This window comes from Sinocyclocheilus grahami, unplaced genomic scaffold, assembly GCF_001515645.1.
Source record: "Sinocyclocheilus grahami isolate Dianchi unplaced genomic scaffold, SAMN03320097.WGS_v1.1 scaffold527.1, whole genome shotgun sequence".
In the NCBI taxonomy this organism is placed as follows: Eukaryota; Metazoa; Chordata; class Actinopteri; order Cypriniformes; family Cyprinidae; genus Sinocyclocheilus; species Sinocyclocheilus grahami.
The window spans coordinates 39,097-56,764 of record NW_015505706.1 but is presented as its reverse complement, the minus strand read 5'-3'; the positions used below and the strand labels follow the sequence as shown (position 1 = coordinate 56,764).

Genomic DNA, 17,668 nt, shown 5'->3' with positions numbered 1-17,668 from the left:
ACATATACATATATATATATATATATATATATATATATATATATATATATATATATATATATATATATATATATATATATACTTTCTCCAGTCGCAGATTAAATATGACTACAAATGTAATTTATTTATTTTTCTTAAAAAGTTCAACAAGAGGTGTGAATTTGGGATATCCTGTTTGTCTGTACAAAGGAAAATTGGACGGATGGGGGACTTGTTTCACCATTAAAGTCCAGAAGACGTCAAAAAATAGATTTTTTAAATTGTTTTCATCAATAGTGCACCTTGTGTCGTGGTGAACACTTAATCTGTGCAAGTTAATCTTTTATGTCAATTGTTTTGTCAAAATCTGAATATTTGCTTCCCCTCTGCTATCATGACGGTCGGTCACAACCAGTTCACACAGACTTAAACTCTTCAAATGGGCTAAATCAGTGTTGTTATTGTTATCGTTTTTGTTAATTAAAATAAAAGCTGAAATAAAATATAAATGTTAGATTAAAAACCTAAACTTAATTAAACTTAAAAAATGTTAAATGTTGCCTTGACAACTAACAACTAAGTAAGTTTAAGTTGAAGGACTAAAATTACTACAACTAAAACTGATAGGAATACATTTAAGGTATAGAAATAGAATTAAAAATAAAATAAAAATATAATATAAATAAAATGACAAAAGCACAATAAAATTTCTAAACTGGAAACTGAAAATATAGCAATAATAGCTCATTCAAGTGACATCAATTAATACATTCTACAATAGTATAAAATGAATACTGAAATACACTGGGTTAAAGCTATCCTGGACTGAATAGCATAGACTGGTATTAAATCTACAAATTTTTAATAAATAAATAAAACCCAAAATGTTATTAAAGAGAGATTGCAAAAAGAGTCCATCTTCCAAACCACATCTTTACTTTACCCAGATACACTTTCAGTGTATAATAAGGATTTACTGTATATTTAAGAATGATCCGCATGGATTTTTGAATGAAACTGCATACAGTACTTACGTCATTTGCCAATGCAGGCCATGTCATATCATATCAGTCAACAGAAAAAGATCAGAGATAGTCTTATTATACCAAGGCAGCTCTACCATTGGAGAAAGCATAACAGCCAGCTTAGATCATGTGTGCCATAGTAACCAATCACATTATTAAAACATCTCATCCATTGATATCGATTAAAAAATGGCCTCTGCTCTCCTTCCCTGCATAGCGTTTAACAGGTAACGTGAGTTCATTATATAACATTTAAGCTTATCAGACTAGTAATTGTTATGGCAAATGTTAATGACTTGTAATGTAAACTTTTGTTACATTATTAAACAACAGCTTAATATATTGATTTTAAGAGCCAAAAATTACATAGTGTAACTCTAAATCAATCCCCAATTACTAGAAAACAGAAACTATCTTGTCAGATGTACAATACAGTCAAAGCCCTTGAAAGCTTCAGGAGTCAGAGAAGGTGAGAGAGAGGCTGTATTATTCTCTATCCTGGACGTCTGTCCTCTCTGGGGGAACATCAGCACTGCCTCATTCACTATTCTTCCAGCACAGAGGCGGTCGCCACCTGCTTCAGTCCCATTCTCCATCAGACCATGACTGTGCCTGGTTCCTCTCTCTTCATTAACGCATCGGCCTGCTGCTAATAACACTGTGGTGGCATCTGTTCCATCACGTGTTTTTCAAACGTAAGCACAACCGATCACAGTTGTGATTAATGTACAAGGGCTGACAATCTAATTGACTGTGAATGTAGATGTATCTTCGACTGTTCTTTACAGAATCAGATACAGCTGTAACTTCTGTTAATAGATACTGTAACAGATAGACAAATTGAACAAATAAAAATTGATTACTGTTATAGTGAGTCATTTCAAATGAAGAAATTCTTTGTCTTTATAATCTTTAATCAGAATCCATATGGACTATTGGATTATAGTAATCAATAGGCATCATTTTATTAAATTTGGATTTTCACTGGCTCCCTTCTGGTGTGTACTGTGACATGATTCCCAAAATGCATAGTATTCTCTCACCTGGAAATACAAACAAGTTACAGTAAAATATATATAAAGCCCCGCACGTGACATGCAGGGGAAAAAATCAATACATTTTATTAATTTGTTCCCTTGTTTTAGTTCAATGGTGGCCTCATTTTATCAATTTGTTCCCTCGTTTTATGTAAACAGTGTCCACATTGTACTAATTAGTTCCCTTATGTTAGATACATTGTAACTGTAATATAAATAAGTTGAAATAAAGAAACAATTTGGAACAATGTAGCTAAGATTTAATAGGATAATAGGTCAAAATTTTTAAGTGCGGGTCTCTGTAAAAATGGATTGAAAAGGAAATTCTGTTTTAACTAATAAAAAGATTTTCTCAGCCATTAAGTGCTACGCTATGTAAGTATACGCTATTGGAAAAACAAAAATGAACAATGTTTAGCTTACATAAAATTTTGACTTAAGTTACGCACTGAAAAAGACATGCACACAGTTTTTGTTCTTGAATTTTAATCCTCCTCCATGGTGCACTGCTGAGGACGGATGAATTGAAACATGTATCAGTTTTTCACTCTTCTGTGTCTGTCCTCCAGCTTACAAGGATTGAGAAGATGGTCTTTCTTTGTAAGAGACGCAGTGATGTGTGTAAAAAAATATGTTCTGTTTTGCAGCCGCTCTGTGCTGAAAGTGTTGGTGGATTACATTGTATGACTGAAATGTGGAAGCTAGATGACAGGTTGATAAGTTCATCATGGTTATAACAGGATTTTATGAGAAAAAATAACACATAAAGCTCCACAGAATAGAGCTGTTCAGTCATTATGCTAATTTGCTCACCAGAAAGGCTAATTCTCCATGGGTTCCGTCTAGAATTTCCCATGGGTTTTTAGTGTAGTTTTTTACTTATTTTGCTATTTTAGTTTTCAGTTATGAGCAAAATAAGGTCTGTGGTTCACATTACTTGAAAAAAACATTTGTTTTTGTTATTCTTTAAGCCCCACAAGGATGTGAGACACATTTTACCATGTTTACCTCCATTCTGTAGTCACAATCTTTACTCATAAAATGTTTTTTAATTTATAAGTAAATTAACTTTACTCAAAGAGACTTTTACATTTTGTTCCATAACATAAATTATTAAATAAATTACTAACAAGGACTTCAAAGCACAAGGATGTTAGTTTACATGCTTGACAAATTGTACTTTGCAATGTATTAAGAAAGTATGTTTTTAATTAGCAGTTAGTCAATTAGGAGACACATTACCATGTTTACCTTTATAAATTCTGCAGATTCATTCACAGTTTTAGCATATTAGTTAAGTGTTATGTTTCACTTGATCATTTAGTAAACACCATTCTGCGTGTTTTTACTCTCAGTTTGTGAGTAAAATAAGTAAGTGGTTAACATTACTAAATGTGAGTAAATGTGGTTATTTAACATTACTAGAAGAGACTTTCATGTTTTGTACTATAACATAAATTACCAGTTAAATTAATAATAAGATTTAAAAGAGTTGCTATATAAGGACTTAAAACACCACAAGGATGTGAGTTTACTATGAGTAAGCTAAGGCCTGTGGTTAACATTACTTAAAGGGATAGTTCACCAAAAATGAAAATTCTGTCATTAATTACTCACCTTCGTGTCGTTTCAAACCCGTAAGACCTTCGTTCCTCTTTGGAACACAAATTAAGATATTTTTTTATATAATCCCAGAGCTTTTTGACCCTGCATAGACCGCAAGGGTACTACCACGATCAAGGCACAGAAATATAGTGAGGACATCGTTAAAACAATCCATGTGACATCAGTGATTCAACCTTAATTTTAAGAAGCTATGAGAATACTTTTAATGACTTTATTCAACAATTTGTCTCCTCCGCGTCATTCTGGCGCCATTTTGGAGAGTATCACGACATGTGCGCATGCTTTGATCTGAATGTAAACAAGGCACAGCGCATGCATGTTCAACGTCAGCAGCACCATGTGCATACGTTGTTTACGTTCAGATCAAAGTACGCGCATGCATCGTGATACTCTCCAAAATGGCAAAAATTACAGTTGAAACACTGATGTCACATGGACCATTTTAACAATTTAACAATTCTTACAACCTTTCTGTGCCTTGATCGTGGTAGTACACTTGCTGTCTATGGGAGGGTCAGAGAGCTCTCGGATTTCATCAACCATATCTTAATTTGTGTTCTGAAGATGAACAGGGGTCTTATGGGTTTGGAACAACATGAGGGTGAGTAAAAAGAGAAAGTAAAAAGATTTTTTTTAAGTAACTGTAATTTTTATTTCAGGAACTTCTACTACATCACCATGCTCCGAGACCCTGTGTCACGTTACCTGAGCGAATGGAAGCACGTGCAGCGTGGTGCCACCTGGAAGACTTCCCTTCACATGTGTGACGGCCGGTCGCCCACACAGGACGAGCTGCCCACCTGCTATAACGGAGACGACTGGTCGGGGGTCACGCTGCACGAGTTCATGAACTGCCCTTCAAACCTGGCCAACAACCGACAGGTGCGCATGCTGGCCGATCTCAGCCTGGTGGGCTGCTACAACCTCTCCACCATGAACGAGAGCGAGCGCAACCCCATTCTCTTGGCCAGCGCCAAGAGTAACCTGAAGAACATGGCCTTCTACGGCCTGACGGAGTTCCAGCGCAAGACGCAGTACCTGTTCGAGCGCACTTTCCGTCTGCGGTTCATTTCCGCCTTCACGCAGATCAACAGCACGCGTGCCGCCAATGTGGAGCTGCGTGACGACATGCGCAGACACATTGAGCAACTAAATTTCCTGGATATGCAGTTGTACGAGTTCGCCAAGGAACTTTTCCTGCAGAGATACCAGTTCATCCACCAGCGTGAGCGGCAGGAGGAGAGATTGAAGAGGCGAGAAGAGAGACGCTGGCTCAGGGAGCGCAGAGTCAACCAGAACAAACAGCCCAGTGTGGAAAACCAACCTCAGGTCACCACAACTGAGGACTATGCCAGCCAAGTGGTCCATTGGTGATACCTCTTGGCAACATGCACTAGGACACAGAGAACGTAATGGCTCATTTGAGGAAGAGTATAGGTCACATTTTGGGCTCTGTCTTTCAGTTTAGAGTTTTTTTCTTTTGTCATGAAGCCTGATGCACTGCAAAAAAAATCATTGCCTTGAGCATTATTTTTTGCCCTTTTTTCCAGGAATTTTTTTTTAATTACATAAGAAGCAACATTTTAATTAATTTAGGCTTATTTTCAAAAAGTATATTTTGAGTTACATTTATTTTTCTTACCCTACTTTTTTAGTTTTAAACATTAAAAAATAGTTTTACTGCTTAAATCAACACACACACACACACACACACAGGTTTGTTTTTGTGAAAGTGGGGACATCCCATAGGCGTAATGGTTTTTATACTGTACAGACCGTATATTCTATATTCCCCTAAACCTACCCCTTACAGGAAACTTTGTGCTATTTCAGATTTTCAATACACTCCATTCTGTGTGATTTATAAGCGTTTTGAAAAGTGGGGACATGGGGTAATGTCCTGAAAAGTCACCTTCTCCTTGTAATACCTATGTTATACCTTTGTCATTATACAAATTTATGTCCTCATTTGTCACAAAAATGCACACACACACACACACACACACACACACACACACACAATTAAACTTGAGAAGTAAAATCAAAGGTGAGACTTGTATTTGAAGATACAATAACTGTTCAAAATTTTGGGTTGGTACTTTTTTTAGAATGTTTTTTAAAGGCTGTCATCAATCAATTTGTTCCAAACTGCAGTAAAAGCAGTAATTTTGTGAAATAACATTGCAATTTAAAATAATTGTTTTCTATTTAAATATATTCCTGTAAAAGCTGAATTTCAACAGCCATTACTCCAATCTAATAGGTGATTTGGTGCTTAAGAAACATGTCCTATTATTATTAATGTTGAAAACAATTGTGCTGCTTAATATTTTTGTGTAAACTGTGATATTTTTTTCAGAATTCTTTAATTTCAATAAAGTTCAAAAGAACAGCATTTATTTGAAATAGACATTTTTGTAACAATTTAAATGTCACTTTTGATTCATTTATTGGGTCATTGCTGAATAAAAGTATTCATTTCTTAAAACTTGCTGACCCCAAACATTTGAACAGTGGTGAATATTCTCTGAGAAGTGTTAATATTTTGCTTTGCACAAAACTTATTAGATTAGATTAATTCAGCTTTGTCGTTGTGCACAGTGCAAGTACAGATCCAGCTTTTCAGTAATTAACATTTTTACATTACAATTACTCATTTAGCACTCAGATTTAGTTTTTCAATATTTTTACTGTAAAACATGGCAAAAATACTGATTAAGAAAATGATTTTTGCAGTGTGGTTTATTCAAGATTTCTGCTGATTTCTTTGCGATGTAATCGAGGCTGCGATGTATATAGACTGAAAAAGGAGGATCTGTGCTCATTCGCCAAGCAACCTCCAACATCTTTGTGAAGGGTCAACAAACCCTACACCACAGAATTATATAAAGCTACAGCCCTGGAAATGTGAAGGGTGCACACTCAAGATGTGCTCTTACATTCAAAATCAGCTAGGCAGTGAATGGAGTAAAATGTTGACAAGTTTTTAATGCTCAGGCCTGTTGCCAGTAAAGATTCTCAGTAGACTCTCTCTCTCTCTTTTAAAAAAAGAAGCAAGCTTGCAGCATGGAGACAGTTTGTACTGAGAATCTCTAGTCTCTAGTAGTTTCTCAATGATACGTTGTACAATTCAGGGTTAGCAGATTCCGTCACAACAAGAGCCTCATCTGTGACACAGTAGCAGATAAATGTTACAGTTGCTACTGTAAACACTATATTATATTTAAAATGTTTTTTCTTCATTGTTTTTGTCAAGTATTATTTATTGGAGTATGAGTTGCACAAGATGAACATTTAAAAAATGAAATAAAATGCAATGCAAATGAAAGTTTAAACAAAACAGACAAACAAAACCCATACAACTCACTAAGCCAAATTTTAATAAATTACAACACAATGCTTATGACTTGAGAGATTATGTATATAATGAATGCAAAAAAGTTAAAAATAGCACAGTTGGAATGTGAGAACACTTACGCCCCCTAAAGGTGAAAGAGAATTCAAAAAATAAATACAAATTGAGACAAATGATTGCACACGGTTGTTCAAAGTTCAATTGCCTGTCTCATTAGTTCACATTTGACCTGCAATGGAGCTGTATAAAGACTTTAGGAATATTTGTACACAGGATGAATCCAATACGAAATGCATTAAACCCACTCGAAAATTGCATTGTTTGCTCATAAAATGTGTTTTGATCTTAACACAAACAACTGCACTGTTCAGATTTTTGACTAATTGACTAATTTTATTTAAATCATTTTACATTCCATTGAAGTATTTACCTTTTTAGAAAGTTATACAGCTTAGCTATTTTTTCCCGCATGTTTTAAATAATGTCCACTTACAAGAGAGGATGACTCCTAAAAAAAGCTGTTTTATTCTATACAATGGTGGTCCCCACTATCTGAACAGCCAACTCATTTCACCACAGTACTATTGGTTGTAGAATATCTTAATCATGGGTAACGAATACACATGTGATTTTTGGGTATGTCTAAAATGGAGCTGGTTACTCAAAAACTCTTTTCTACATTATTTAGCACACCTTTATAAGAAACAGTTGGAGTGACCTGCTACAGAAAGGTCATCAACCTGCACTACAAAATTACATTCCACAATGACACATTTCTGGTAATTTAGCGTGAAAAGACGTCATGTTATAAGACCATGACTTATTCATCCACCGGTTACCTGAAAACCATTTTCCATCTCATGGTCTAAATGACATATCCTGATTATGTCCTTAGTGACAGAAATTGTCCAGTTGTCAGAAATATAATTTTCAGAACACTTGAAATAGCTTTTTCAGTGAAAGATTATGTCTTTGTCAAGTAACAAAGTAGAAAAAAGTAGAGTAAAAAAGACACCTGCATTAGTGCCAGAGTATGGTTTTGGTGTAGATATTTTTATTTTTATTTTGGTTACTGTGTGATAACAGGAAATAAAAATGATTTTAATGTTTGTTATGCCAACAACGTCAATAATTAGCGTGCAGTATTAACAGATGAACTTTGCCATTGCTATTGCGAGTTAGATTTCCTTTAACCATCACCATATACCAGAAATAAAAAGCTTTGTGAATTTAATATTTTTTCATGTCATTACATTGTTTAGAGCATAAGAAAAAAAAAAAGGTAAAATAACATTTTTGAAAAATTATATTTTATTCATAAGTTATGCTATGTCCTCTGTAGAGGACACCAGGACTCAGTTTTTCTAAAAATAAAATGACAAGAGTAGACATGAAAAGGCAAAAACAATGGGAATTTTTTTTAAATCACCAATACATTTTTAGGTTTCAGGATTTTTTTTATAACTAACTTTGTTTAAGGATGGTTCTCAACTATGTTATATAATATATAACAAAATGATTTGATATACCATTTTGCTTTATGCAATATGTGTGTAAAAATTCCATAAACTGGTTTTCCCATTAAGCACAATGTTATCTATACACTGTATCTAATTTGCATATTAAAGTGCTGTTGGGACAGCATGTTGAAAAAAGAAGTGTAATAATGGGAGTAGTAATTGGCCAGATTTTCTTAATAATATCTAATATTTAATAAGAATATTGATATATAATTTGTTTTCCTATCCAATTCTTTTGTCTCCCAAAATGTATAATAAACATGCTTTTAGTCCTGGTGTCCTCTACAGTGGACATGTATGAAAATATGTCCTGTTTCATAACAGGAAGTCATATTTTGATTTGAAACCCCATAACATTTTCCTGAGATGTTGATTTATGACAAACAATTAGAAAATGAATCTGATTTAAATTATAATGACAAAATATTATCATATTTCCATAAGGATGTACAATTTTATCACTAAATTAATATCAGCCATTTTTAAAAACCAAGGAGAGGGAGTGGTGATGGTGAAACATCCAATCATTTGGTATATCTGGAAAGCCCTGGATGTGCTCTGTACAGGACATCCAGACTTAAAACTGTGACATGTAATGTCTCAGAGAAATTCACTAAAATATAATGTCCACTACAGAGGCAAAAACTCCATAGCTGGGTCTCAGGAGGATATGCACAGGAGAGCACAATAGAGCTGTTCAGTCACAACATCAATTTGCTAATTAGGCTATTTGCCATTGCTTAAGGAATATTTCTATGGCTTTTTTATGATTAAAGTCAGTGTTAAAGTCCACTTTTCATTTTACAACATAACATACATATATAGGAATTTTGAAACTATTGTGTGCTTTAAAAGAACCTTGTTGCTAACAAGTTGCCAAATCCAAACTACACCAAGGAAATGGGTTTGTGCTTGACTGTTATCTTGTTAGCAACCTACATTTAAATCACAGTTTCAAACTTCCTGTTTGAGATATTTTTATTTTTGTCATAAATGAGAAACAATATACTACTATTTATCATCCATATGAATCTCTTCAGTATGTGAGTATAGGTTACAAGTGTGTCCAATTGTGTAAATATGAATGAATAATTGAATCAACTCGACTGATATGATGAACTGAACAAACAACATTGGTCAGCAGATGCTTGTGCACAAAGGATATGCTTTGTTCATTTCGACACCAGTGTTCTGTCAGTGATGGTGTGTACTGTATTTGTTGTGGAAAAGTAGATGATTTCTCCTAAACGAGCTGATTTACCATGTTTTGACAGTCCTCACAAACATTACAGTGGAGGAAAGAGCAATGCTCATTGTTGATTGCTGAAAACTGACTGAGCTGAAGGAATGTCAGGCCACTTATACTAATGCTTCCTTATTGTAATGTAATAGTCTGTCTAATGTCTACTGTAGTACTTCTGGGATTGAAATAGCTGGAGACTAAGATTTTCCAAGACTGGATGAAGCCTCATGGATGAGTGGAGAAACGTTTTAAATGAATACAAAAGCATCTGACCCAAATGACCCAGAATCATTTCTAGATGAAATGTCTCAAATAAAACATACATAATTTTTTTTGTAACTTTAAATAATTTTTTCCTTGGGCCTATATATATATATATATATATATATATATATATATATATATATATATGTGTGTGTGTGTGTGTGTGTGTGTGTGTTTAATACTTTTTTTTATAATTTAGATATATATAGTTAATATATATAATAATATTTTACATTACCTTAATAATTGTTTGACACTAATTCATTTGAACTTTTTTTTAATAATGTTCACAGTAGCAGCAGTAATACAGAATACAGTAGTTAAAATGCTATTACCCTCTATTTTACATTTTGTACAAGTCTGTAAAATGATACTAGCATTAATATACATATATACACAACTGTTCAAAGTTTGGGGTCGGTAAGATTTTTATTTTCAAAAAAATGTAAAAAATTAAATTGATTAAAAGTGACAGTAAAGACATTGATAATGTTACAAACATCATTACATCATTATCGTTATAACATTTAGTTTTAAAATAAATGTTGTTCTTTTGAACTTGCCAATCTTCAAATAATCTTGAAAAAAAATCTATCATCATTTTCACACAAATATAAAGGTAAATTGGTAATTACAATAAATGTGTCCAAATCAGCATATTCAAATTATATTTAAAGCATTATGTGACTGGAATTCAGCTTTGCCATGACTGGGAATAAATTACATTTAAAAATATATTAAAATAAAAAAGTTTTAAAATTGCACAATATTCCTGTTTTACAGTATCAAATAAATGCAGCCTTTGTGAGCATAAGAGGCTTCATTCAAAAACCATTCAAAAAATCTTACCAACCCCAAACTTCTTTATAGTGTCTATATACAGTGCATATGCAGTATTCACGCACTTTATAATATATAGACACTTAATGTATCAGATCCTCATGAGGTCTTTCTTTGGCATGTTGTTTGGAGAGTGGATTACAAATATAGTGCTGCTTGTGCGCTCCTTCCTGTGCACAAAGCTCCAGAAAGCCTGCTGAAATTTGTCTCCTGCCAGTGTATACAGTGCTAGGTTGAAGAAAGTGTTGAGGCCAGCCAGGGGTCGTGACAATATGTATGCTGCATGGATGCCTCTCCTCTGCATGCATGACACGCCAGGTCTGCGCAGGCTATCCACCCTCAGTAAACGCATGATATGGTATGGCAAGAAGCACAGCACAAACACGACCAGAATCAGAATGGACAGCATGCGAACTCGGGAACGACTCGGCCTGTTTCTGGATATGCTGCTGCCCAGAGAGCCTGCAATGTGAGTGTAGCTCCAGCACACCACCAGCAATGGCAACACATATCCAAACACTGTGAGTATCCAACCGTACCACCACACCACCTGTGGATCATTACTGGCGAAGTCAAGGCATTTTGTCATGTTGTCCTTCTGCTGTACAGTAATCATCCCCAGCATCGGGCCGATCTCCATCAAGGAAATGGCCCAGACTGCCAGACAAGCCAAGATGGCCCATCTTTTCCTCCTGATCTCAGCAGCCTTCAGCGGGTGCACCACTGCGACGTAACGGAAGATGCTGAGGCAGGTTAGGAAGAGAATACTGCCATAGAGGTTGTAGTAGAAGCAGAAGCGGATGAAACGGCACATTAACTCTCCCAAGTTCCAGTGTGTAGTTACGTAAAACTGGACCAGCACAGGTAAACTCAACGCATACAGCAGATCAGCTACTGCCAGGTTCACCATTATAATGCTGCTGCTCTTCCAAGGCCTGAGTTTTGCCAGGTAAATGATGATCACCAGGAAGTTTCCCACAAGTCCAACTACAGAAATTATGCTGTACATCACTGGCAGATAATAAGCCTTTATGTAGTCATCAATTGGAAGACAGCCAGTTGAATTCGTTTCCAGACCCGCCATTGCTTTCTCTTGCTTCTTGAGGACTAATACAGAGAAGTGACAATTTTTTACACTGAAAATGTAAATTTATCTTGTTTATTTAATGAATAAAGGTAGCCTTTTATCACAGTATACTGTATATAAGTATATAATTGAAAAATATAGAACATGAAATAAAAACTTAAAAACACACAATGCAGTTATCATGGTACATTGATGCATTGACGGTATCAGATAGTAATATAATTTGATATATAATGTTTTGGATAATTAATTATTATTCACACAGCACTTAATAAAAAAAAAAGATTCAGATTCATTCACTGATTTGTTCAGTGGCACTTTCTGCATGTTAATGGCAATGAGGTGCCTTTTGTGTGTTATGAATGAGTCGTTGAACCATTTACTCAACAGGAATGACATTTTGTTCAGTGCTCAAAATGTGCAATTTTAAATTTGTGAAGACACGAATCACACACTTCACAAAGTCTAACACTCATAAATGAAAATTATGATCAGTACAAGTGAACGAATGCCGGCTAAAAATGCAGCTTAATGCCCACAAGTGGCCTTTATTGGAATATGAATTTCGTAAAGACACAGAAAAAAATACATAATACAAATATGACACTAATAAAAAATATGAAGCAGTACTGTACAAGTGATAACGATTCTGCCTCTTACCATATTTGTTCTAAAATAGAGATTCGGTCATGGTTGAAATAGTCTATTAGCAGAAATCAGTGCAGAACAGAAAGACAAGCTGATGTTCTATCAATAAAATGTGGCTGTATTTGGTACAAAATAAATAAAAAAATTTTCAATGATACCATAGTAAACACCCGAATAAATATAGAGCCATATTTAACCATGATATTATGGTACCATGTACAAACAAATCAATGATATAGCCAATGATGGTTCTTTTTTAAAAGTCTCAGCCATTAACATACACATTTCAATAGGTTTCAACATAAGATATTTTACATGAATTTTAACTCACCAAGTGTTGTTGATCCCTCACTTTCCCCTCAGGATAGTTTTCAGTCTTTAAGTGTGTATGGATGCAGTATCGTGGACCCACACAGTCGTCACCAGACAATCAGAGACATGTAGTTGTCTTATTAAGTGTCATCTGTGTTTTTGTATTGTCTGCCTTCACTCCCTAGAAACATATGTATGTGGAGTGAGTCAGCTTCTTCATCACAGAAGTGAGCTTTATGCCTTGAGTTACTATTTAACATTTCCTGAAACTTCCTAATACACTCACATTTCCTCAAACACTTCACGAGAAAGTAGAGCTCTTTATAGCCCATACAGTACACTGGGAGTGGAAGATGAATACTCATAAAGATGCAGTTCTCAAAATTGTTTCATGCAGACCCACCTTCATGCATGTCACTTGGGACAAATATGTGCAATGCTTGTGTGGAAAAATGACTCAATCTGAATCAAAGGTCAGCAGTTCAGATCAGAGAGAGACTCTGCAGCTAACGGTTTCAGTCTGCAGCTAACAGTATGTTTGTTTGTAAAAATCAGGTACACATGAGTACATGTACTGTTAAAGCACCCATTTATTTATGTTTTATAGATTAAACTGGGAAGTTCTTAAACACACCCTAAGGTATGAGGAAACAGGAGGCCAAAAAATAGCCAGAAGGTCTTAAACTTAACTGCTTATTGTGTGAAATCAGTGTGCTCATCCAGCCAAAGATTCTCCTGCAGAGTCTCTTGTCTCATTGAGATCGCACAACCAAAAAAAGCTGGAAAATATCTATTGACTACAATGACAAATGTTGAAAATCAGATTAAGAGTAAGTGAGACACAAGGCCCATGAAGAGTATAAAATGAGTGCTTGTGTTTGGATGCTCAGCACAAGTGCAAACTGTCATTCACCATTGTTTAAAAGTCTGGGGTTTGTATGTTTTTGAAATGTTTTGTTTTAAAGAAGTCTTCAATGCTCACTAAGGCTGCATTTAAAAAAATAAATTGTGAAATGGTAAAAAAAATACAGTAAAATTAGTAGTATTGTGAAATATTCTATTGGAATATATTTTAAAATATAATTAATTCCTGATGGCAAAGCTGAATTTTCAGCAGCTATACTCCAGTCTTGAGTGTCACATGAACCTCAGAAATCGTTCTAATGCCAAGTAAATGTAAACATCTGTACGAGCATTGTAACCTGAATAAGATCTCATGTCCTGTTGATCTTTCCATTAGATGAAAATACTAAACATGCATTGGTCAAAAAACAAACAGACCGACAACAATACATTTGCAGTAATATTTTCTGTGCACCAGTCACTAATCATGTTTTACCACTAGATGGCGAGCAGTATTAAGTTTTTAAAAATACTCAGTTACCAGGATTTTCAAAACTCCATTCTCACAATAAAATAAAGGGGAAAAAAATATTCATATATATCCTTGTGGTTGCCATTTCCTGAACCAGTGAAATAACTCCAGCAATCTAAAATCTGATTACTGAGAACATACTGAACCCAACTTCCAGACAACTGTTATTCCCATCACATTATCCGTCATCTAGAACTACCTGATCTGACAGTAGTTAGACAAATTGTTCCCAATACCTGGAGAAAAGCTGACTTTAAAAAGAAGAAATGACAGAAGCATCCATTATTATAACTATAAGCAAAATAGTAAATCAAATAAATAGTAAACTATAAGCAAAATAGTAAAAAACAGAAAAAAAAAAACAAAGGAAAGAAAACAGTTTGAGAGTTAATGCTTACGCTGACATATTATATATTTTTTCAAATTTATGATTTTTATTTCAAATAGAGATAATAATAGTAATAAAATAATAAATAAATGAAATGAAAACAACTAATCTGTTACAGTTAAAATAGTTACCAGTAAATAGATTTCCCCTTAATAAAACATAATAATTAGCAATATTATGTTCCACTGGTTGATTACAGGAGATGATTAAGAGGGTGTTGAGTGTTGATGCATTCAACAGTGTATAAGTATAAGCCAGATGGCTATTAGTCTCCATACTTCATTTGGCAGACAAGGTTTTAGAATATATATAATACTGTACTACCTTCATTTTAAAACAATACATTTACATTTTTACATTTATGTGTTTGGATGCTCTTAAAGAGACGTATATTGCATTTAAAGTTCACATTTGATCACTTTTTGCCTTCCCTAGTAATCAAACCCATGACAAAAACTGACAGCACTCTGAATTTCTTTCGGACTTAAGTACAGTTTGAGATAATATTGAGTGAATCTCTGGAGGAGACGCATATGAGTCTTTTTCTCAGAAGAAAAATGTGAGACTTAAGAAAAAGTTGTCTCTTTGTTTAATCTCATAGCTGTTGGAGAAACAATTTAAACATTAAAGTGATCTAATTTGTGATTTTTCTTTTCTTATGGAAGTCATGCACCACAAGATGAAAGAAAAAGCCATTTCATTTCAGCCAATGGTGTTTTTATTATTATTCCAGAACACACTAAGAAAAGAGATCATTCACTTTGATCTGTGGCATTTCAAGACTGGTTTCTATCTTGCAGGAAAATCTTGTAGCGAAGGATTTACTTCATTTCACTGGCGTCGGGTCTTTCTGAAAGGACAGACACTTCATTAGCGGGAGTTTCTGTGTGGTTGACATGATGACAGATTAGTGTGTTTTTCTGTTGAGCAACTCTGTGTCCGCTCTCTCCAGGCAAAAGCTGGAGTTCGTGAGCAAATTATCTGAAAAAGCTGAAGTGTGTTGTTCATGTGAGATTCTTATCAGAGCACTGAGACTAACTCTAACAGGTCTTGACCAAGACTAGAATATAAATTAAGGATGCACTAAGCAGAAGCTAATTACTTTTTTCTTCTGAACAACGTTGATTTCAACCTACATATTTTCAAAATTAGTATTGTTTATGCTTAGTTTATCTATCCGTATATTGAAATTCCCAGTGGTTAGTTTTTAAGCTTTTGTTATATTTGTTTGTACAGTACATCCTGAGTAAACTCTTGGCAAAAACTAAGCTGGTGTTTATTGCTTCGACATTTACTTTTATGAAAACTGAACGTCAATTTTATTTTTCCTATTTCTCTCCTTTCTGAGTCTGCATTTGTGATGTAGGACTTTGGGAATATATGTGTTACATTAAACATTTGAACCTTCTCTTCACCTTTGTGACCCCTGTGAACATCATACATGGAAGCTCACGCTATTCACATTATATTTTCAAATAACCCACATGTACATCATTAGCGTAGTGAGCCCGGCTCTGAGATGATGTTTTAGAGCACAGCATCGCCTGAACAGCACATCATGCAGCACTGCTAATGGCATGGTCATGCATTTTTAGGCCACTTGGACACAACAAATGGATAAACAAATAAATAATTTTACAAAAATGTAAAGGACAGAGATATTACACTTATAGAATACCTGTATGTTGAAGCACCAGCATGATCTAGCCATTAATTATGACTATAATTAGCTGATAATGAACAATTTTTCATTTTAGCAGATACACACATTTAAAATGTACAGTCTTTCTCTTGTAGGAAAACAGATGAAAATATTGTACATGTATATTATTCAGGTACATTTCAGATGTTGTGCAGCTTAATTTCTTGGCAGAACCATCTTAAGTGATGTGCCAAGTGTGCGACAGCACAGGTCCTCGGGCCAAAATAAAGTGACAGCTGACTTGATGCAAATTATTTTGTTCTTCTAAAACTTTAATATCTAAAAGTTATAGCTAATAGAGTGTATCATGATGCTGTATGATTCTGATTGTTAAAAATATATTATGCAGTAGAACTTTCAACTTCAGGAAAGGATTTTTTTTTTTTTTTTTAATAATTACACACTTGTCAAAGTTTATATTGTGGCATTATATATGGTCAGACACTTGCATGTGTCATTATATTATTAACATTTTGCCAAAATCAAGCTCAAGTGGAGTTACAAGGTTATAAAGGTTCAACTTACAGGTTATAAAGTTTATTGGAACAATGCGGGCATAAAACGGATAATTCTGGTCAACTCTGATTGGTTGTGTTGTGTTCGAAGCTGAAAATTACTCTACAACATACATTTCTTTGTTTCTGCATATTGCTCGGCAACTACTTTGTTGTTTGTTTGTTGTTTACATATCTATGGTCGCAATTATAACAGTTTCTGAAGAACTAAATTGTTTGGCTGAAGAATAATGTTTTTATTAACATCATTACATTTTATTTGCTTTGTTTTACTTTGTGAAACCTTGCTACGTATGTGGAATAACCATTTTATAAAAGCAATAAGCCCTGTGAAGCCGTGGATTACAGTGAATTTATAACAGCTAAGGGGGTCCACGTTGTGCCTAATAACACCCCTTAGCTGTTATAAATTCTCTGTAAACCACGGCTTCACAGGGCTTATTGCTTTAGGAGTAGGCTACTTGATATGACTTGAGGACAAATGCTTGAGTAAAGTTGCATCCCAAATGACACACAACACACTATAGATAAGCACTTACACACTATCAACTCAGATATTAGGCTACCTGAGAAATTCAAGTGAATACTAGAAATCCGTGCTCATTTAGGAACGTACAGTTTTTTTAAGTGTCAGAAATGGATTTGCACCATTACTTTCGGTTAGATGTATGTGAAAGTTGCATTCTTTACTACAGTAAGGTTACAGCAGTACCCCCCCCCCCAACTCTCCAATTTCATTGTGGTGCTTAATT

General features: G+C 34.5%; 2 protein-coding genes across 2 annotated transcripts in view; one reads left to right on the top strand and one right to left on the bottom strand.

Moving 5' to 3' along the window:
• hs6st3b (heparan sulfate 6-O-sulfotransferase 3b) overlaps positions 1–5,157 on the top strand; it is a 69,957-nt gene extending 64,800 nt beyond the window's left edge. The window contains exon 2 of the mRNA XM_016237927.1: positions 4,327–5,157. Coding sequence (XP_016093413.1) covers positions 4,327–5,041 — 715 coding nt within the window. The 3' untranslated portion in view covers positions 5,042–5,157. The remainder of the gene's footprint in view (positions 1–4,326) is intronic.
• Positions 5,158–10,980: 5,823 nt separating this feature from the next.
• LOC107555196 (2-oxoglutarate receptor 1-like) lies at positions 10,981–11,934 on the bottom strand (the record flags this gene model as incomplete). The annotated part of the gene is made up of 1 exon (XM_016237916.1): positions 10,981–11,934. A coding segment is annotated over one exon (954 nt), but the record flags the coding sequence as incomplete, so codon positions are not given.
• Positions 11,935–17,668: the final 5,734 nt, after the last annotated feature.